Source organism: Podarcis bocagei (genome assembly GCF_964188305.1).
Source record: "Podarcis bocagei genome assembly, chromosome: 7".
NCBI lineage: Eukaryota > Metazoa > Chordata > Lepidosauria > Squamata > Lacertidae > Podarcis > Podarcis bocagei.
In genome coordinates, this window is record NC_138132.1 from 83740471 (window position 1) to 83761551 (window position 21081).

Genomic DNA, 21081 nt, shown 5'->3' on the forward strand with positions numbered 1-21081 from the left:
TTTTCTTTTAATACAGTGCTAAGGGATTTTTAAGGGACGCGGGTGGCGCTGTGGGTTAAGCCACAGAGCCTAGGGGCTGCCGATCCAAAGGTTGGCGGTTCGAATCCCCACGACGGGGTGAGCTCCCGTTGCTCAGTCCCTGCTCCTGCCAACCTAGCAGTTCGAAAGCACGTCAAAGTGCAGTAGATAAATAGGTACCGCTCCAGCGGGAGGGTAAATGGCGTTTCCGGGCACTGCTCTGGTTCGCCAGAAGCGGCTTAGTCATGCTGGCCACATGACCTGGAAGCTGTACGCTGGCTCCCTCAGCCAACAAAGCGAGATGAGCGCCGCAACCCCAGAGTCGGTCACGACTGGACCTAATGGTCAGGGATCCCTTTACCCTTAAGGGATTTTTCAACAAGTTGCCGAGACAATACCCACCAAACAGTGTGCATTTTGAATCAGACGTTAGAAAATAATGGCCTTTATTTTGTTTCTAAATATTAACACAGATGCAGGAGCTTCTCAAATACAGAAATAATATTTTTTTTTACATTGGTAACACCATCGTCACCTCCTTAAAATAGCTGCTTGTGAGTGAAGCTGGAGGCATTGGATGGGCAAGGAGGGAATAGCCAGCAGCACCTTAAAACCAAACCACACATGCCGCCCCCCCCCCCCGACAGCAGCGTATAGTACAATCCATACAGGTCCCCTTGCCCCTCCGCACCCAGCCCTCCCTTCACTCTGCAGTCTGTGGGGCCTCTGTGGGCAGAGAAGTGGGCTGGGCCTCGTTGCCATCCCTTGTGCGGAAGAGCAGCTCCCCTGAGGGAATGACCTGTTCAGGCTGCCAGGCAGCGGTGGGGGCACCGTACTGCTGGTAAAAGTCTGTGTCCGCCTGGAACATCACCAGGGCTTGGGCTGTGTGGATGCGGACGTGCTGGGCCAGGCTGTTGGCATCCAGGAACTTCTCCCCGCAGGAGTCGCAAGCGTACAGGATTTGGGTGTTTGGATCTGGAAAGACAGGACAAAGCCAGAAGACAGCAAATTGCAGGAGAGCCGGGGTGGTCAGTCCCATCTGTTTTCTTTGAAAGTGCTTCATCCCAGAGACAGTCATACAGAAAGGCCGAGCAGTAGGGCCATGGGTGAATCGCTTCAAACGGCCTCAGCCACCCATCCTACAAATCATAGCTTTCCGTAAAGAAACCAGGGAGGTGTAGTTTGTCACAGGTGCTGAGACAAGGTGGAAGGGCTCTCCCACAGGACTACAATTCCTAGAGTTCCCTGCGAAGAGCTATTAAGTGTTAAACCACTCAAGAAATGTAGCTCGGGGGGGGGGGGAGCTCTCTGCACTACACTTAGCACCAAAGAACTGCAGTTCCCAGGATTATTTTGGGGATGCCAGGACTTGTTTGAAGTGGCACGGCATTTTAAATGTCTAGTGCATGGGTAGGCAACCTAAGGCCCAGGGGCTGGATCTGGCCCAATCACCTTCTAAATCCAGCCCGCAGACAGTCCGGAAAATCGGTGTGTTTTTATATGAGTAGAATGTGTGCTTTTATTTATAATGCATCTCTGGGGTATTTGTGGGGCATAGGAATTTGTTCTTTTTTCTCTCTCCAAATTATAGTCCGGCCCCCCACAAGGTCTGAGGGACAGTGGACTGGCCCCCTGCTGAAAAAGTTCGCTGACCCCTGGTCTAGTGCAACTGAGCCTGACAACAAAGTACACTTTGAAAACTTGTGCACACCTCTTGCCCCGCTGGAGGGTAAGCAGACCCAACAGCATGGCAGGTGGGAGAGGTGAATTTAGGGCAAAGCCCCCCCGACCGAAGCCCTTCTATTTGCAGGCGAGTAAATCCAGGAGTGAAGCTCCTTACTGTTACTAAGCACGTGTTCTTTTCCTTTACGTGCACCTTTTTAAAAACCACCACCGTGAACCTGTATTTAGGTACATTTAAAAGCCAGCTTTTAGTATTTTCCTCTTTTATACAGGGATACATGGATGAACAGGGACGCGGGTGGCGCTGTGGGTTACACCACAGAGCCTAGGACTTGCCGATCGGAAGGTCAGTGGTTCGAATCCCCGCGACAGGGTGAGCTCCCATTGCTAGGTCCCTGCACCTGCTAACCTTGCAGTTCGAAAGCACCTCAAAGTGCAAGTAGATAAATAGGTACCGCTCTGGCGGGAAGGTAAACGGCGTTTCTGTGCGCTGCTCTGGTTCGCCAGAAGCGGCTTAGTCATGCTGGCCACGTGACCCTCGGCCAATAAAGCAAGATGAGCGCCGCAACCCCAGAGTCGGTCATGACTGGACCTAATGGTCAGGGGTCCCTTTACCTTAAAAGCCGGCTTTTACTATTTCCCTCTTTTATATAGGGGTACATGGATGAACAGCAAAGGGTGATGGGGCTGTAGCCCGAAACAGCTGGAGGGCACACACTGCTGCATTACTGAAGGATGCTAGGAAAAAAGAGACCCTCTAGAAATCCAACATCTCTGATAACTGTAAGAGTTGCATCCCTTTTCAAGCTCAACCCCATCACCTGAAAGGCCAAAGAATGGGGAAGAGCATAAAACAGCTGGTCACGCATTGGGGTGCTGCACCCTTGTGGCCAGATTTCTATACTGCAAGCTTCTAGAAACAGCCCGGCTTTGTGTTCTGTGCAGTTACCGAAGGTCTGAGCTGTGACAAAGAAAGCTGAGCCAAGGGCCTCCTTTGGAGGGAGGGGTAGTGGCCCACACGCTCCCAGATGGACGCTCACCTGCTTCCTGCACTTGCTTCACAGCCTTTGTTATTTCAGCCTTCAAGGCTTCCGTCTCGTCGGCTGTGACGGGCGCTGCCACGGGGACCACTGCAGAGGAGAATCACGGGGGAGTTGAGCAGCACACAATGGAGGCCCCGTGGTCACCCAAGCCAGCAGAGGGGCCTTTTGCATTGTGGTGGGGACCCTTCCTAGCAGCGGGGAGGGCTTAAGGAGGGACTGAAATACGGGGCGGGGGGGGGGGGAGAAGACACTAAATACCCTAGCAAAGATTGTTCCACGGACAGGGAAGAGGCCGTAGCTTCAGTGTGTTAGATCATCTGCTTGGCAGGCTGGTCCTAGGCATTCAGTTTCCAGCAGCATTTCCAGCCGGGAAAAACACCCCGTCCCCATTTAAAACACTGGAGACACTGCTCCTCAGCGTAGGCAATGAACAAAGGAGGAGAAAAGCCAGCCTGCCCACAACTATTCAACTTTGGGTGAAAACCAGAAGGCTTCATTTGTTTGGATTTCAAAATTCAGCTTCCCAGCTCTTTTGCAACCTCCTCTATTTGCCAAGGATAATAGATTAATAATAATAAAGAATAAAGCAAGGGAGGAGGAAAATGCAAATTGCTTGGGGCGCTCGTGAGTTCTGCAAGCATTCCTTTTTAAGGGGAGAGCCCCACCCGAGTTCTCCCTCAGGCTTCTCAGGTAAGAGAATGGCAAGGCCAGGATCTCCTGCTCACCTGTCAGCTGTGTGACTGCCGTGGCCGCCAGGGCTTCCGTGGCCAGAGTCACCATCTCGTCGGACGCCACGGTCACGATGTTGAACTCGTCGCCCTCCCCGTGCTCCAGAACCTTCATCCCGGCCTTGCCCTGATGGACCGTCTTGACGTGAGAGCGGAGGTTGTCCACGCGGTTGAAGCCGCGGCCGCACTTGTCGCAGAGGAAGGGCTTCTCGCCTGCGGGGGGTCCAGGATGGTGCAGAGGCCTCAGCAACCTGCCAGCTGGCTGCCTCTCACTTTGGCCTCTCCCACAGAGAGGTCCAGCAGGGCCCCACCACTGCGTAACACTCCCTGCTCTGCACATGACTATAGCAGTCTCGCTGTGCCTATTCTACCTCCACGGTCTTGAGGCAGTTTGCGCTCTCAAAGGATACCAAGTGGGGAGGGTGCTGCTTTTGCACTCGGGTCCTGCTCGTGGGCTTCTCTATGGGGCATCTAGCTGGCCACCGGGAAGACAGTGTTGGTGTCTTGCCAAAATAAACTTCAAACCGCCTTGAAGCACGGCTAAAACAAGAATTCTCTGTAACAACAGGCATCTTTATCAGGTCATGTGGCGGAGTGCGCCTGCCAGAATATGCGAAAGTTTGTGAGCCTGTCTCTCTGGCCAAATAGCTGAAGGGTGCAGAGATCTGCATATACAGTGGTACCTCGGTTTTTGAACGTAATCCATTATGGAAGATCGAAAACTGTTTCAAAACATTCGAAAACCGGAAACTCAATAGGCAGCAGCCAGGCCTCAGGATCTTGCACTCAGTGGAAGCCACGTAACATGTTCGACTTTGAAGGTGTGTTTGAAAACTAAAGCATTTACTTCCAGGTTTATGGTGTTCGAAAACCCAAATGTTCATCGGTGGAGACGTTCAAAAACCAAGGTGCCACTGTAGTTCTGTTTCTTATTTTATATGCAACTTGCAATGTAAATAATAAAGAATTTAAGGAATGAACTGGATAGGCACGGTGGTTATTCCTGATGTGGGAGTTTACCAAGAGAAAGCTGGACGGATGCTCCTGTGCAGGAAGACTTTGAGTAACTCTGCTGAATTGAAGAAAGGGGTGGCGCTGATGCACTAACAGACAGGAGGCCGGAGTGGGCCTGGCTGGATGCAGCTGCCCCTGGGCTTTCCCTACAGCCAGACTCACCTGTGTGGATGATGATGTGCTTGGAGAGGTCACCCACGTTCACGAAGGCCTTATTGCAGACGCTGCACTTGTGGGGGCGGATGTTGTCGTGGTGGCGGATGTGGTTGGCCAATTGGCTGGACTGGACGAACCTGAGGGGGGGGGGCACAGAAACAGAACTGAAACGTGTACAGGACTTCTAGGTATTCAAAATGTTTCCCTGGATTTATTTAACAGAATTTATAGGCTGCTTGACTGTAAAACAAACCAACAAACCTCAAAGTGGTTTGCAAAAATACGAAACAAGATTTTCTTTTACTTTCAACAATAGTCCAAAAAGGTAAGCTACTGAAACGAGCTAAAATTCAGCTTGACTTTCTAAGCATTCGGACAGGCTTCTCTAAGCATAGGTAAAAGGTAAAGGGACCCGTGACCATTAGGTCCAGTCGTGGCCGACTCTGGGGTTGCGGCGCTCATCTTGGTTTATTGCCTGAGGGAGCCGGTGTACAGCTTCCGGGTCATGTGGCCAGCATGACTAAGCCGCTTCTGGCGAACCAGAGCAGCGCACGGAAACGCTGTTTACCTTCCCGCCAGAGCGGTACCTATTTATCTACTTGCACTTTGACGTGCTTTCGAACTGCTAGGTGGGCAGGAGCAGGGACCGAGCAATGGGAGCTCACCCCGTCGCGGGGATTCGAACCGCCAACCTTCTGATTGGCAAGTCTTAGGCTCTGTGGTTTAACCCACAGCGCCACCCGCGTCCCTATCTAAGCATATATCTATATAAAATAATTGGAGGGCCCAGTTTAATCTCCCGCCTGCCTCCATGTTTAGCAACCCCCCCCCAAAAAAAAGCTCAACACAAATACTTTGTTTTAGCACAGGGTACACAGATCGCCTCCTCCCCCCATGCAAAAACACAGCCCCCAGCCCAGGATGGATGAAGATGACCCCTGAACCCTGAAGCTCTCCCTAGGCCAGGCCAAGAGCCAAGAGAGGGGCCCACCTCTTGCCGCAGCGCTCGCAGACGTAAGGCTTCTCCCCGGTGTGCTGGCGCACATGGGCAATGAGGGAGCTGGCTTGAGTGAAGGCCTTGCCACAGATCAGGCACTGGCAGGGCTTTTCACCTGGGGAGAGAAGGGAGGGGAGGGTAACATCACGGGGGCGCAGGGATGGCCACCTACTTGGATGGCTTGAGGACTACAAGCTTGATTTATTGTTAAGGAAAGGGACCACAGCTCAGGGGCCGAGCTCCAACTTTGCATGCAGAAGGTCCAGGGTTCAATCTTCCGAGGTTGTCCCTCCCATATCTTCCTAATGTTTGTGGGGTGTAATCCATTGGTACAGTCAAGGGCAACATTCCTTATTTCCCAAGAGTGGGCACAGGCAGGGGGGCACCCAGTCAGTGTGATTTCCTGTTTCACTGGTCTGCAGCAGCCTCCCCCTGCATGGGACCTGGGCGATGCGCGTGGCTCTGGCTGACTCCATAAAAGAGCCGAGTCATGCAGCCATTTTCTCAGTCATCTTATTCTCTCTCTTCTTGTTGTTCTTTTGCTGCCATGCTGCTCTCCTGCAGCCATTTTGTTATCTTAATGTAATTTCGCTGTCTGCTGGCTCTCATGAGTTCAGTTTCCCTATGAGATTAACTCACACTTTGTTTGTGTAACCACTAAAGTAAAGCCTGCCTTTCAGGGATCACATCATGAATTAAAATTTGAGTAAACGTTGTGTTACTTTGCTCAGAAAGACTCTTGTCTTTATTCTTTTAAGAGGGATTAAAGGGGACACCAGGTAATAATCTTAACTAAGAGATTCAAACGAATTCGCAAACTAGCTTCCGGCTATATTGAGGGCAATCTGCTCTGCTACATCACTTTTTTATGATACGATACGATATCTTTATTGTCATTGTCCCATACAGAACAATGAAATTGAAAAATCTACATAAGACATTCAAAACCCCCTAAAAACTCTGAAACCCCATTTTTAAATACAATATACTCCTATAGAGACCCCCCCTTATACTGCGTTTAAAACCAGAATTGTGTTTGGGTAGAAACTGTTTCTCAGGTGGCTAGTCCTAGTCTTTATAACCCTGTACCTTCTTCCAGAAGGCAGTGTGTAACAAGGAGAGAAAATACTCTTGACAAGGTGTATACAAACATTAGACGGGCATAGCATGAGTGAAGGAAGGCTAATACTTATTCAATATATCCTTTCCTACTATCCTTAACATTCTCACAATGTTTAGCTGGAATTTCCACGTAACTTGAACCAACAGATTCTAATGACAAGGGAGGAGATTGCAACTGAACACGAGGAAGAATTTTCCAACAGTAAGAGCTGTTTGACAGAGGCCTGGGAAAGCGGCGGACTCTCCTTCACTTCTGACTCCATAGAACTCTATGATCCTATGAGCCCCAGCAGGTCAGGGCTGGGAGAGCCACCCGGCTGGAAGAGAGCAGCTACAACGCCTTCTCTGATCACACCCCCCCCCCCGGCCAAACTCACCTGTGTGGATGCGGACATGGCGCTGCAGAGCTCCCGGGTCGGCAAACTGCCGCTGGCAGTGCACACAGATGTACGGTTTCTCCCCACTGTGGATGCGCAGGTGTCGCTTGAGGTTGCCTGTGGGCAAAGGAGAAGGAAATGTGGAGAGGCTGTCGGAGACTGGCTAGATTTTTATTTTTTTAATTTGCATTTTATTTATTTGTTAACATTCTTATATTACATCGGTAAACGTTGTCATATTACATTACAGGACTTACTATAATTTCTAACATGCATACAAAAATTATATACAAATTTTTTATACCTAGAAAGAAAATGAAACAAGCAAACAAAAAAAGAACGAGAAAAAACACCCCCCCCCCAAATCATATACATACCAACACGCTAGACTTCCTGTCTTTCCCATTGTACATTCCTTTTTTACAAATGAATGTACTCTTATTATTGTATATTTCTGTACATATGGAGACTGGCTAGATCAGGAGGAGTGGTGGAAACCGCCTTTCCCCAGGGAAAGCGCCGAGGGAGAGGATTTGGATCCAGGCCTCCTGGTGGTGGACAACTGGACACACCCCAGAGGCGGGGAAGAGCAGGGAGGTACTAGAGGCTGGGAGTTTGGAGGCTGGTGAAAAGGGGGAAACGAGCAGGTGTCCCAACACGGAATAAAGACGGGAGTCAGACTTGGCAGCTTCACCCCTGCCAGTGTTTCTGCCGACAGCCTCTTTGCTATAGAAACAGAGAGGGGCCCAAAACACAGGGAATGGAGCGAAGTGGGAGGTGCAAGACAGCCCAAGCAACTGCTTGCTATAGTGGAGTATATCTCAGGAGTCCCCGAGTCCTTACGGGGTCCTCGCTGCAGGATCACATTCACCCAGCTGCACTGGCTCCCGGTGGAGTACAGGATCAGGTTCAAGGTGCTGGTTTTAACCTTTAAAGCCCTATACGGCCTAGGACCCTCGTACCTACAGGACCGCCCCTCCTGGTATGTCCTACGGAGGACCTTACGGTCTTCAGACAAAAACATCTTGGAGGTCCTGGGCCACAGGGAGGTTAGGCTGGCCTCAACCAGAGCCAGGGCTTTTTCGGCTGTGGCCCCGATCTGGTGGAACGCTCTGTCACAAGAGACTAGGGCCCTGTGGGACTTGACATCTTTCCACAGGGCCTGCAAGACAGAGCTGTTCCACCAGGCCTTTGGCCAAGGCGCAGTCTGACCCCCTCCTTTGGTAATCCTCATAGAACTCTAGCCCAATGGTTGCCATCAATTTGATTTGAACTGATTTTATAATGAATTGATTTTAGAATGCTGTATTATTTTACTGTTGTTAGCCGCTCTGGGCCCGGCTTCGGCTGGGGAGGGCGGGATATAAATAAAATTTTATTATTATGATGTTTTCTGTTCTGATTCCTTAACAAAACGACGAACTGCAAGTGAGTTCACGTTGCCTCGTTTCTCTCTGATATGCAAACAGACTATGCTCTGGGTCACCTCCCTCGACACAGGCCCCAGACGGGCTGCGGGCAAAGGAGGCCGGGGGCCACCCAGCCCGTCTGGGCGACCACCCAAGAGCCACATACCTGATGTAGTGAACTGCTTTCCGCACTCCCGGCACTTGAGGGGTCCATCGGCAATGTGGATCTTCAAGTGGGCCTTGAGGTTCCCCACCTGGCAGCAAAGGCGAGAGACCGGCTTAGAGAGGGGCTGGGGGGTGGTCCCAAACACCCGCAGGCGTTCCACCCCCCCCCCCAGCCCGAGCAGGAGAGCTGCCCTCCAACCCCCCAGCCTTACCTGGTTGAACTTCTTCTCGCAATGGGGGCACTTGTGCTCCTTGTGGGTGTCGTGGGTCTCCAAGTGGCGCATCTTGGAGGTGGGGTCGGAGAACGAGCGGCCGCAGTAGTCACACCGGTAGGGCTTCTCCCCGCTGTGAACCAGCTGGTGGCGCTTCAGGTTGCCCGAGGTGGTGAAGAGCTTGCCGCAGTCCTCGCAGCGGTACTTGGCCTCCCCGGTGTGGCGCTTCTTGTGCAGGTTCAACAGGCTGATGAGGCGGTAGCTCTTGCCACACTCCTCACAGCTGTATGGCTTCAGGGGGCTGGGCGGGGGAGAACGGGGGAAAGGGAAGGGTCACCGATGCTACCGGCCCACCTGACTCCACAACTAACAGAAGCGTAGAATGCAGGGTGGGCGAGAGGGAATGAAGGACAGCTTTGCAGAAAGAAAAGATGCCGTTAACCGATGGAATCCCTTGCTGCAGGGAGGCGCAACAGTAAGGCGGTTTTACAGAACAGCTTCATGCTTAGTAGGACGGGCTGGCACCTCAAAGGCTGTGGTTGTTTTTGTTTTAATTATGTATTTTGTGTTTTCATCTTGCAATTTCATATTATGAACCGCCCTGAGACCTGTGGGTATTGGGCGGTTTACAAATTTAATAAATTTGAAGGGACGCAGGTGGCGCTGTGGTCTAAACCACAGAGCCTAGGGCTTGCTGATCAGAAGGTTGGTGGTTCGAATCCCCGCGACGGGGTGAGCTCCCGTTGCTCGGTCCCTGCTCCTGCCAACCTAGCAGTTCGAAAGAACATCAAAGTCAAGTAGATAAATAGGTACCACTCCAGCGGGAAGGTAAATGGCATTTCCGTGCACTGCTCTGGTTCGCCAGAAGCGGCTCAGTCATGCTGGCCACATGATCCGGAAGCTGTACGCCAGCTCCCTCGGCCAATAAAGCGAGATGAGCGCCGCAACCCGAGTCAGCCACGACTGGACCTAATGGTCAGGGGTGCCTTTACCTTTACCTAATCATGATTTTACGGGCAGGAGGTGGTCCTGGGTGCAAACGTCAGCTTTGTTTAACTACAGCCGAGAAGATCTGCTCGTAATGCCCACCAAGAGATCGGAGGCTCATGCAGCCTCCCCACAACCCTGGGAGGAGGATGGCCGTTGTCGGCATTTGCGCCATTTATGCAGACAGAAGCTGGGCAGGGAAGGCTGAGCTGTCAGCACGGGCACCACACAGCCGCCATGACTGCCAACAGGAATCCTTCCGCCCCTTCAGTGTGCTGTAGTGGTTAAGAGTGGTGGACTCGTAATCTGGTGAACCAGGTTTGCTTCCCTGCTCCTCCACATGCAGCTGCTGGGTGACCTTGGGCCAGTAACACTTCTCTGAAGTCTCTCAGCCCCACTCACCTCACAGAGTGTTTGTTGTGGGGGAGGAAGGGAAAGGAGAATGTTAGCCGCTTTGAGACTCGTTCGGGTAGTGATAAAGCAGGATATCAAATCCAAACTCTTCTCTTCTTCTTCCTTCATGAGGCTGCCCGTCCCACCGCAATGCCTTCCCCTCCTGGATCAGCCTCGCTGGCCACTGGCCACCTACCTGTGTGTCTTCTCGTGCGCCTTGCAGGCTGCCGGGTCAGAGAAGGCCTTGCTGCACTCGCGGCAGGTGAAGGGCTTCTCCCCGGTGTGGATACGGATGTGCCGCTTGAAGTTGCCTGTGTGGGTGAACTCCTTCCCGCAGTCCTGGGGGGGGGGAGAGAAGGAGGCGGCGGCTTAAGTGGTCTCCTCACCCCCTCGCAAGTGGACGCATGCCGAATTTTCCAACTTTCAAAATTAGGGGTGATTAAAAAAGTTGTTACACGACTCAGGAATTCAAAACCTATTGTGGTTTAGTTAACATAATTTAGTTTGGTAAAGCACTATGTAAAAAAATATGAGGAATTTTAAATGATTTTAAGCTTGCGTTACTATTTTTCCTGGGGGGGGGGGGAAATGTGCGTGAAATTGCATAAAAATCATCAAAAAGCGATTGCACCATCAGATTGGCTCACCAGGTCTGCCTGAGCGTAACAGACAGAGAGCAGAAGCAACAAGAAGACAAGAAAATATAAGCAGAAATAATCAGGATGCATCAATGCCATCAAATTAAATATCTGCTGATGGAAATGAAGAGCAAAGATGCTCAGGATGGAAATGATGGAAGTCATGAACTGACATTAGGAAAACCAAGTACGACTTCCACTTCTAATAAAAAGACGGAGTACAATGCATTAAAGATGCATAATGCTTGCGGAGCATCAGATATGGCGTTGGGCCTGTGCGCCACAGCTGCCGCCACACCACTGTCGCCTTCTTCTGTGCGCAGTGAGCCAGATAGAATATATCTCTACTACTTCACTCCAGAGAAAGGCTCAAAGAAAGAAACACCAGCCTGAAGTCATTGCTTGTAATCTTGTAGAAGGGCACTGATAACCCACCTGCAGGCCATTAGAGGCAATTCTACAAATGTTCACACCAGTCAGGAGGGTGATGCAACAGGTAGAGGTCAAGCTCAGTCGTAAGCTGATCTGGTTGGTTTCTGCCCTCCACACCGAGTTCCCCCTGTGACACGTGATCATGGCGTCCGATAGGGAGGCCTTGTCCAACAGCAAATGGACAGGTAACGTTGGCAAGATGCAAGAAGTTGCTGCTGAACTTAAAATGGCTCCTTCGTCCACCATACTCTCAACTGGAGAGCCTCTTACTTCTCTTCAGTGTCATAAAGGATCTGTCCTACTGTTTGGCATCTGCCTGTCTTGAGAGACAACTGAGGAGCGTGGCTACTGATCAAGCATACAGGTCACCCGGGCCATAAGGACAGGATCTGGCCTTTCTTAAAATTGGCCCAGTGAGCTATTCAAGGTGGTTGGTAACAGCACCCAGGTTTTGTTGCAAAAACCCCCAACAACTTAAGGCTGATAGTGAAATACCATGGTTTGCCTGTCCTATCATTGTTGGTTCAACATCAAAGTAAAACATTCTGGGGTAGAAGGTCCATGCCACATCATGTTTCAGCTGCAGAAAGTTAGGCTGCAAAAGGTGGCTGCAACAGATGCTCTTTGGCCAACCATCCAGCGCTCAGCATGGTATGCATTCCGTGAAATGATAATCTCTCACCTCGCACTTGTGGGTGACTGACCCGTAGGTCTTGGACTCGGTCCTGTCGCTGTAGGTCCCCGAGCGCAGAAGCCGGGCCTCCCCTGAGTTCTCTCCCCCGGAGTCCGTGCCCCCCGACTCTTCCTCATCCTGGGAGTTGCCGTTGGCCAGCTGGGCATCATGGGCCTGGGAAGGTACCTCGGCCTCCGGCGGCACTGTCCCCTCGCCCTTGCCTTCCAGCTCTACCTCCATCTCAGAGGGCAGCTTCAGGTCAGAGGGCTCAGCTAGAGAAACAGAGAGAAAGAAGCAGTCGAGTGGGCCACCTGCGCTAGACGCCATCTTGTGGGAGCCAACAGTGTCTAGGCGGCTGCCGCTGCCTCCCCAAAAACCCTTCCCCCTGTACCCTCCTGGATTACATTCACAAAATCAGCAAGGCGGGCGGTGTTTCTGGAGGGCATCTAGCCTGACCCTCTGCTAAGGATCGGGATCTTGCAACGTACAGTCCCCTCCCCAACAGAAGGATGCCCAAGCGATGCCTCCCCCCCCCCACAGAGATCACCCTCACAAGCACCCAGGAAAGGCTTTCCGCCCTGCTGCTGTTGCCACTCACCATCCTCTGCAGCCCTCGAAAGGGCGAGTTTTGGGGCAACGCTGCTTTCCCCAGGGGAGGAGTCTTCCGTCTGCGAGGTCTCGGGCATTGGGGAGGAGACGTCATCTTCCACAGCTGAAAAAAGAGAGGAGTTGGTCACATACCCCTCAGCGCTAGTGACCAACAGCCAAGGGGATAAGGGGCAACAATTCAGAGAGAGGGAACAGGAAGCAGGGCCGGATTTGATGGGGGAGAGAAGGAAACAAACACCCTGGACTATCAGACGGAGCCTGCTGCAGATGTTAAAATCAAGTCCCACCCAAGGTGCTAGACCTCATGAAAGAAGAGTTTTGGAGTTTGGATTTGATATCCCGCCTTTCACTCCCTTTAAGGAGTCTCAAAGCGGCTAACATTCTCCTTTCCCTTCCTCCCCCACAACAAACACTCTGTGAGGTGAGTGGGGCTGAGAGACTTCAGAGAAGTGTGACTGGTCCAAGGTCACCCAGCAGCTGCATGTGGAGGAGCGGAGACGCGAACCCGGTTCACCAGATTACGAGACTACCGCTCTTAACCACTACACCACACTGGCTCTCGCTGAGTAATACAGTCTTCCTAAAGATTTAGTTTGAATTTCCTCCTCTTGGTCTTCAGATCCCACACCAGCCTTCCCCAGCCTGCTGCCCTCCAGATGTTTTGGACTACAGCACCCAACACATCTGGAGGGAATCAGGTTGTGAGGGAATGCTGTCCTGCACACGGATCACTGGGCTGCGATTCCTGCATTGCAGGGGGTTGGACTAGATGGCCTTTGTGGGACCTTTTTATTCTCTGTAAGAAACTTTTGAAGCATCTTAAAATAAGCTCTACTTGGATTTTTGGCCCATTTCACTGCATCAGGCAAGGCACCCAAGGTTTCAAAACAGATTTTTAGGTTTTGTTCTGAGAGCTTTCTTTCTTTCTTTTTAATATTTTTTATTGAATGATTCTATGTTACAGAAAACAATACAACCATACTACCACTAAATATAATTAAGAAATAAAAATTACATACATCAATATTTAGTTTGTTATTTGTTATTTACCGTCTTATTTCCTCCCAAACATTCCATACAAAAACACACGTATGTGCAGACACCCACACCCAAAATGATAATAATGAAAGTAATTATTTTCCCCCTTACATCTTCCAAAATCTTTTCAACTTTGACTTCCTGTCAAGTCCCTTTGCATACATTTTATCTTACAATCGAATGTACACAAAACAATAAACCTTTCTATATAAATTTTCCAATACATTCTGAAAACATAATAAATCCTTACTTGTTGTCCACCTCCTTTTACCGTATTTTTCGCCCCATAGGACGCACCGGCCCATAGGACGCACCAAGTTTTTTGGGGGGGAAATAAATTTAAAAAAATTTATTTCCCCCCCAGGCGCTTGTGGGGCCGGCAGCGGGGAGAAGCGCTCTTCTCCCCGCCGCCCGCCTGCAGACCAGGTCTGGGGACAGCGGGAAGACGCGCTGCGCCTCCCAGCTGTCCCCGGAGCTTCCTTTTACCTTCCAAGGACCAAGCAGGAGTGTTTCAACTGAGCGAAAGTTTTCATTTGCTTATTTACTGTTTGTGCCCTTCACTAAACCGTTCCAGGGCAGATTGTGAAAATACCACAATGCAGACAAATATGATTTACACATTTAAGTCCGGCTCTATCCAAGACCCCTGGTTCCCGGTGCCTACCTGAGCCCTTGCCAGCTGCACATTCAGCCTCCTCCTCCTCTTGTTCCTGTGTGGGATCCATGGCCGCCTCCTTCTGGATGCTGCTAGGTGGGGGCTGTGGGGTCTCCTCCAGATCCCGGGGGGTCTCTGTCGCCTCTTTACCCCCACCAGCCGTTTTCTCCTGCCCTAGGAAAGAGAGGGGCCAAAACCAACTCGGACAGGCTCCTCTCAGCTGTGACCCCAGGAGAGCAGCTCTGCTACCAGATGCTGAGCCCCCACCCACTTACCCCATCTGCACAATGGGCACAAGGGCTGCCATGATGACAAGAACTTGAGGAGGTGCTGCGGGAGAGAAGGGTGAGGAATGCCCTGCTGGATCAGGCCAAGGTGGCAAGAACTTGAGGAGGTGCTGCGGGAGAGAAGGGTGAGGAATGCCCTGCTGGATCAGGCCAAGGTTAGGGGTCTCCCTACAGCTGTGTGATGCAGCGGCTGTATTATGCCCTGCCAAGATGATCAAGGGTCTGGAAACCAAGCTTTATGAAGAACAGTTGAGAGAACTCCCCTTCCTTGGCAGGTGATTTTTGTTTTTTGTATAATTTTTATTAAGCTTTTCTATTTTACATATTAGAATATTCATTTAAACAACCTTAAATCAACAACTTCCCTTCTTCTCTTTCCATGGTTCAATTTACATACCATAAATCTCTGCATATTTTACATAAGCTAAACCATTCAGTATTCCATTGTTAGATCCATCAAAAATTATCTACACTGTTGAATTTATCTAATACTGCCAGCGTTTTTAAATGTACACAATTTTTCACCCATATATTCAATAAACATTTTCCAATCATCTTTAAACGTATGTTCTTCTTGTTCTCTTATTCTATAAGTTAAATCTGCAAGCTGTGTATATTCTATCAGTTTAAGTTGCCATTCTTCTTTGGGTGGGACCTCTCTCGTTTTCCATTTTGGGGCTAACAAAACACGGGAGTGGCATACGTAAATAGTCTTTATCGACACCTGGGAATTTCCATCTGAATTATCCTCAACAAGAAGGATTCTGATTTTTTTGGAAAGGTACTTTTACATTTCCCCCTCCAATTCATTATAAATTATTTCCCAATACTCCTTTACCCTGTGTTACAAGTCCAGCACAGTTTTTAAGTAGAGGCTGTGTGGCCATCTCAGCTTTAGCTGAGATCCCTGCATTGTAGGGGGCTGGACTAAATGATACATGGGTTCCCTTCCACTTCCAATAATCATAACAACAACAACAAAAATAAATATTCGGAAGGGATAAAGCGAGGAGGGAGAGGAGTTGACCGTTGGCTGCCCCGTCCTGCCTAAGTCGGCTCGTCCTGTCAGGAGTCGTTCCCAGCCCAGCTGCCGGCCGTGGCGTACCGCAGGCAAGGTCAGAAGGTGCAGAAAGTGATGGTGCAGCCCATCAACATCACCTTCAGATACCTACAGAATAGGTCCAGAATTCAGGTGTGGCTGTATGAACAGGTGAACATGAGGATAGAAGGCTCTATTATTGGATTTTATGAATATATGAACTTGGTTCTGGATGTTTCTGAGGAGATTCACTCCAAGACAAAATCAAGGAAACAGCTGGGTCGAGTCATGTTAAAAGGAGACAATATTACTCTTCTACTGAGTGCTTATAACTAGAAATAGCTACCGAGTCTGTTCTGCTTATTATTTTAATCTTTAAACCTATAGAAGAAAATATGCAGTGGTTTAATGGTATCACTCCCAATTCTACCATTGGTGTCTGAAAAGTGAAGAATGAAGCCAGTTACTTAATTCATGCTTGCATAATTTTCAATAGCTTTTCTACATTGGTGTTGAATTGTAGTTCTTTATAAATAAAACTTTTTGTTCAAATATAAATACATATTTGACTGAGACCCCCTTTTGGGGCTCATGGACCAATCTCCAGAGATCTAACCAGGGATCGCCCAGAAATCTAGAGCAGTGCCCCCCGTTACCTCCCTGCTCACACAATTACAACCACAGCCCCATACCAGCTGTCGGGGGGTCTCCCGGGCTGTCCACTGCAGTTTCTGCCGGTGCCGACAGAGTCCTCAGGGAGTTGCAAGCGCTGATGATCTCCTGCATCTGAAGGAAGCCGGCCACAGCCAAGACGTCCTCCACGTTCTCCAGGCTCAGGTTCAGTTTGGATGTGTACATGAACTCTAGCACCTGCTCGAGACCTGGAACAGGCATGGACAGGCAGTCAGCGCAGGACAATGGCTCTGCTCTGCCTTCCACAGTGGGAGGCAGCAATGCTTGTGGATGCCCGTTTCTGGGAACCACAGGAGGGGAGAACTGCTCATGTGCGAGAATTCCAGCTCGCAGGCTTCCCATAGGTGCGTGGCTGGCAGGAGGCAGGACTAGATCGGCCAATGGTTCTGCTTATGTTCTTATGACAGACCATCATGGACTTCCCCCAACTGCAAGTAAGGCAGAGTGAACCCTAGTGCCAAGGGCTGGATGGCCCAACAGGCAAATTGAGCACATAGTTTAAGGCAGGGGTCAGCAAACTTTTTCAGCCGTAGGCCGGTCCACGGCCGCTCAGACGTTGCAAGGAGAGGAGCTGGACTGTATTTTTTTTTGGGGGGGGTGAACGAATTCCTATGCCCCACAAATAACCCAGAGAGGCATTTGAAATAAAAGCACACATTCTACTCGTGTAAAAACACCATGCAGGCCCCACAAATAACCCAGAGGTGAATTTTAAATAAAAGCACACATTCTACTCATGTAAAAACATGCCGATTCCCGGACCGTCCGCAGGTTGGATTGAGAAGGCGATTGGGCCGCATCCAGCCCCCGGGCCTCAGGTTACCTACCACTGGTTTAAGGCATCCGCAAACCAGGGGCACCAACAATTTAAAAGAATTTGATTTAAAAAAATAGAAAGCCATCATGAAGGAGCCATCATGGGAAAAAGCCAGAAGTTTGCCAGAACCTTCCTCTGCACACTCTTCTTTTAAAAACTGAATCTCATAGTTTTACAAAGCTAAAAATGAAAACAGTAAAGGCAAGAAACACCCCATATTCCCCACCCACCCTAGCCATTTTTCTCTTCCCTTTCTATGACTTATTCCCACCTAAACTGGATGGAGTGGGGGGGTGGGGGGGACATGTCTCGTTCATGCAGATTAATGTGAAGAAATCAGACCCAGTCCTGTGTCGCACATGACATACACACACACATGGAGGTTACGTTGTTTTACAAAATAAAATTATATTTTGTGGTTTAGTATCCAATTTTATTTATTTTAATTCTGTATTTATTTATTAAGTAACTTATATGGTGGGACATGGGTGGCGCTGAGGGTTAAACCACAGAGCCTAAGACTTGCTGATCAGAAGGTTGGCGGTTCGAATCCCCGTGATGGGGTGAGCTCCCGTTGCTCGGTCCCTGCTCCTACCAACCTAGCAGTTCGAAAGCACCTCAAGGTGCAAGTAGATAAATAGGTACCACTCCGGCGGGAAGGTAAACGGCGTTTCCGTGCGCTGCTCTTGTTCGCCAGAAGTGGCTTAGTCATGCTGGCCACATGACCCAGAAGCTGTACGCCGGCTCCCTCAGCCAATAAAGCAAGATGAGCGCCGCAACCCCAGAGTTGGTCACGACTGGACCTAATGGTCAGGGGTCCTTTTACCTTTACCTTTTAATTTATATGCCGCCTCGAAACTTCAAAGAAATCTCTAGGCTCCTTCTGGGGACTAAGGAGGCACCCACTGCTACTTTTCCGGGGGTGCAGGAGGGACATCGGGGGACAGGGTACTGGGTGGCCCAGAGGCACCGCCAGGGCCCAGTCATACTTCCCCCAAGGTGGTTTTTGCTCAAGCCTGACTCTGCCTTGGATCTCTGGCCCAGAGGTGGGAGGGTACAACTTGCCCCATAGTTTTCAGAAGGGGGCCTGCTGCTGTTTGCCTTGCATGGGGAGTGCAACGTGGGTCCCTTGCTCGACTCACCTGGAGCCATTCACTCTGGACTCACCTTGCTTGACTTACCTGTACTCGTTAAGAGACTTGGACTGGACTCTGGGAGGAGCCAGGGTTCAAATCTCTGCTCATTCATAAAGCTCTCACTCTCCCTAGGGGCCAGTCACTGCCTCTCAGCCTAACCTAGGGCTGTTGTGGTGATTAATTGAGGAGGGGGGAACCATGCAAACCACCTTGAGCTCCTTAGAGACAAAGGCTGGATATAATGCAATCCATCAGCTCTGCAGGCCCCTTCCTGTGGGACACCTGCATAACCTAGGCTGGCTGCTTCAGGGCCTGGTGGTCATTTGGGCCCCTTGCAACAGTTATCCTGGCCAGCTAGTCATTTCCCTCAAGCCTGCATTTCACAGACCATTCAGGCACGGGATAATATCCCGCAACCCCATCCGCCGCTGGGCCCACCTGCCGCGTTGCTGATGTCCAGGTGCACGACGTCCTTCTGGTCCACAAAGAGCATCCTGAAGTATTCGCTGCAGGCCGCCAGCACTGCCTTGTGGGCCTTGAAGTCGATGCCATCCACCACAAAGGTGCAATCGCACAGCAGGCCCAGTTGCCGCTGCTGGTTCAGCTGCTCCAGCACCTGCTTGCTGTGCTGAGGGAAATCCATGGCTGCGGGGGGAAGAGACAGGAGGCCGTTGAGCAAAGATGCCCCTCCTCTGACTAGACAGGCTTCCCTCTGCCCCACGAATCATGCCCTGCCCAGCCGAAGAAAAGCAGTTTGCAGTTCCAAGCCTTCACCATCTGTCATGGATGTTTGCGTTTTGATACCTGCAATTGCAGGGGGTTGGACTAGATGACCCTCAGGGGTACCTTCCAACTTTACAATTCTGTTGACAACCACTTCTGCACAACAGAAGGGGATGGGGCTTAGCTCTGTTGGAGAGCACCTGCTTGGCATGCAGAAGGCCCCAGGTTCAATCCACAGTGGCGCCTCCAGGTAAGGCTGAGAGATACTCCTGCCTGAAATGCTGGAAAACTGCTAGCAGTCAGTGTAGACAGTATTGAGCTAGATGGAACAACAACGGGATTCAGTATAGGGCATCTCCCTCCTTTCCAGGAACAGCCCAGCAAAAGCGAGGCCGGATCCCCCTGCAGCAAATCAACACACTAATCCTGAGGCACATCTGAAGAAGTCTGACAGCTGTCACTCCACACAGGCTGACCCTTCCAGATATATCCTCTTTTTCTAGGATGTGTATTTGCAAAGGGCTCTGCTGCCCTTAAGTGTTGCTGCTCTCAAGATGAGGCAAATATTTTTTTAAAAAAAGATATTTATTAAAGTTTCACAAATTATATAATCCCAAAATGAGGCAAATCAGCTTGTTCCCATTTTACAGACACTCAGACAGGCTGAGGTGACTTATTTCCTTGGTCCTGGGGCCCAGGTGGGACTTGTACCCAGCTCCCCTCCTCCAACACCTTCAATCTCCTCCTTCATGGGGCCAAACTCCCCATCCCACCCCATTAAGAGCACCCATCACCTGCCCCACCACTACAACGCAGAAAGTGGACAGGCAGCAAAGGCTCTCCCGGTTGGTTTTCAAGCAAGGGTCTCTGTCCCAGCCCTCCCTGGAGATGCTGCCAGCAGGGACTGAACCTGGGGCGTTCTGCATGCCATGCTCCAACCACTGAGCAACAGCCCCTTCCCCTCACCCGAATACGCTTTGAACCCCCAAGTAAACTGTCACAAGCTTCCTGCCCCTCACTGGAAAAAAGGGGCACAAGAAATAATCCTAACCGGACCTTTGTGTCTCTCCCCCACCCTGAACTAGTAAGTCCCACCACCCCACATTTCTTTTTTTCTTTTTTTAAATTCCAAATTGTATTTCCAAACACAATACAAATGTTACTGACCTGAATTTCCTCACCCTCAGAAGCACCTGACACTCGGCTGTGTGTGTGTGTGTGTTGGGGGGGCAATTGGCCTCCACAGGCGGGCAGCGCCCTCAGTTATCCCCTTCCTCCTCTCCCCCTTCCACTGCTCGCTTTCCTGGACGCCCCCTTAACCTCGATCCCCCACCGCACACACCCCTATTGCCCCCCTGCTTGTTTCTTCTCCCCTCCGGCCCCCCAACCCCCCCAGATTGCCGCCTCTTTCAATGCCCCTCATTAGCTCCCCGCTCCCCCTTTACAGGCAGCCCCCGGCCCCCTCAATTCCCCCACCTGCTGGCTAGCAGCCCCCTCCCCCTGACAGGCAGCCCCCCACCCCGGCTGCCTTCCGGTCCCTCCCCTTCCCGGCCCCTCCCCTTCCACGAACCCTCCCCCTGCCCCCCCAACCTCCCCGCACCTGCTCTCCGGCGCGCGTCACATAATCCCGGGCGGCGGCGGCGGCGGCGGCGGCGGCGCTCAGAGTGACACGGAACAGACAAAGGGCGCCGCCATCTTGGGCCCGGGCGGAAGCGGCGTCTCCGTAGCCACCGCCCTCTTTCTCGACGCGCATTTTCCCCCCCTCTTTCGCTTTGCGTGCATGGCGCGTCCAGTCTCGCTGGCGGAAAAGGTGCGGGGGCAAAGGAACGGCTGGCACGTGACGCCAGCGGCTCCGCAGCGTCTCTTGGGCGCCATGACACCAGAGGCAGGGACAAGCACTAGAGGCAGCGCAGTTTCTCCGGGGGTTAGGGAACCGCAGAGATTGAGGGGGACCCGTTGCCTGCTTCTGCGCCCATTCATTTCTTCTTTTGCTCTTTCCCCCTCACATTTTCCTCTTCCTATTGTTATTGATTATTG

At 51.0% G+C, this 21081-nt stretch overlaps 1 protein-coding gene and 1 pseudogene across 2 annotated transcripts; one reads left to right on the forward strand and one right to left on the reverse strand.

The window, feature by feature from the left end:
- Positions 1–447: 447 nt before the first annotated feature.
- ZBTB17 (zinc finger and BTB domain containing 17) lies at positions 448–20806 on the reverse strand. Its single transcript, XM_081202986.1, has 15 exons — positions 20645–20806; positions 18760–18966; positions 16368–16556; positions 14359–14523; positions 12646–12759; positions 12057–12319; positions 10501–10643; positions 8925–9225; positions 8714–8801; positions 7139–7255; positions 5634–5754; positions 4649–4779; positions 3470–3685; positions 2742–2831; positions 448–993 (listed from the first exon to the last, which is right to left on the reverse strand). Exons 2-15 carry the CDS (start codon positions 18962–18964, stop codon positions 722–724), a joined length of 2415 nt encoding a protein of 804 aa, XP_081059112.1. The 5' UTR covers positions 18965–18966; positions 20645–20806; the 3' UTR covers positions 448–721.
- On the forward strand, positions 14847–16223 carry LOC308591500 (small nuclear ribonucleoprotein E pseudogene; annotated as a pseudogene). Its single transcript has 2 exons — positions 14847–14856; positions 15689–16223. The product of its transcript is annotated as a small nuclear ribonucleoprotein E pseudogene (transcript).
- Positions 20807–21081: the final 275 nt, after the last annotated feature.

Bases quoted from the DNA above. Each gene is read 5' to 3' on its own strand.
- ZBTB17 (XM_081202986.1), bottom strand. From the start codon at position 18,964: ATGGATTTCCCTCAGCACAGCAAGCAGGTGCTGGAGCAGCTGAACCAG. The intron at 5,755-7,138 runs GTGAGTTTGGCC...TTCTCTCCCCAG, and splicing joins CCATGTCCGCATCCACACAG to GTGAAAAGCCCTGCCAGTGC. The intron at 994-2,741 runs GTGAGCGTCCAT...CTGTCTTTCCAG, and splicing joins GAAGCAAGTGCAGGAAGCAG to ATCCAAACACCCAAATCCTG.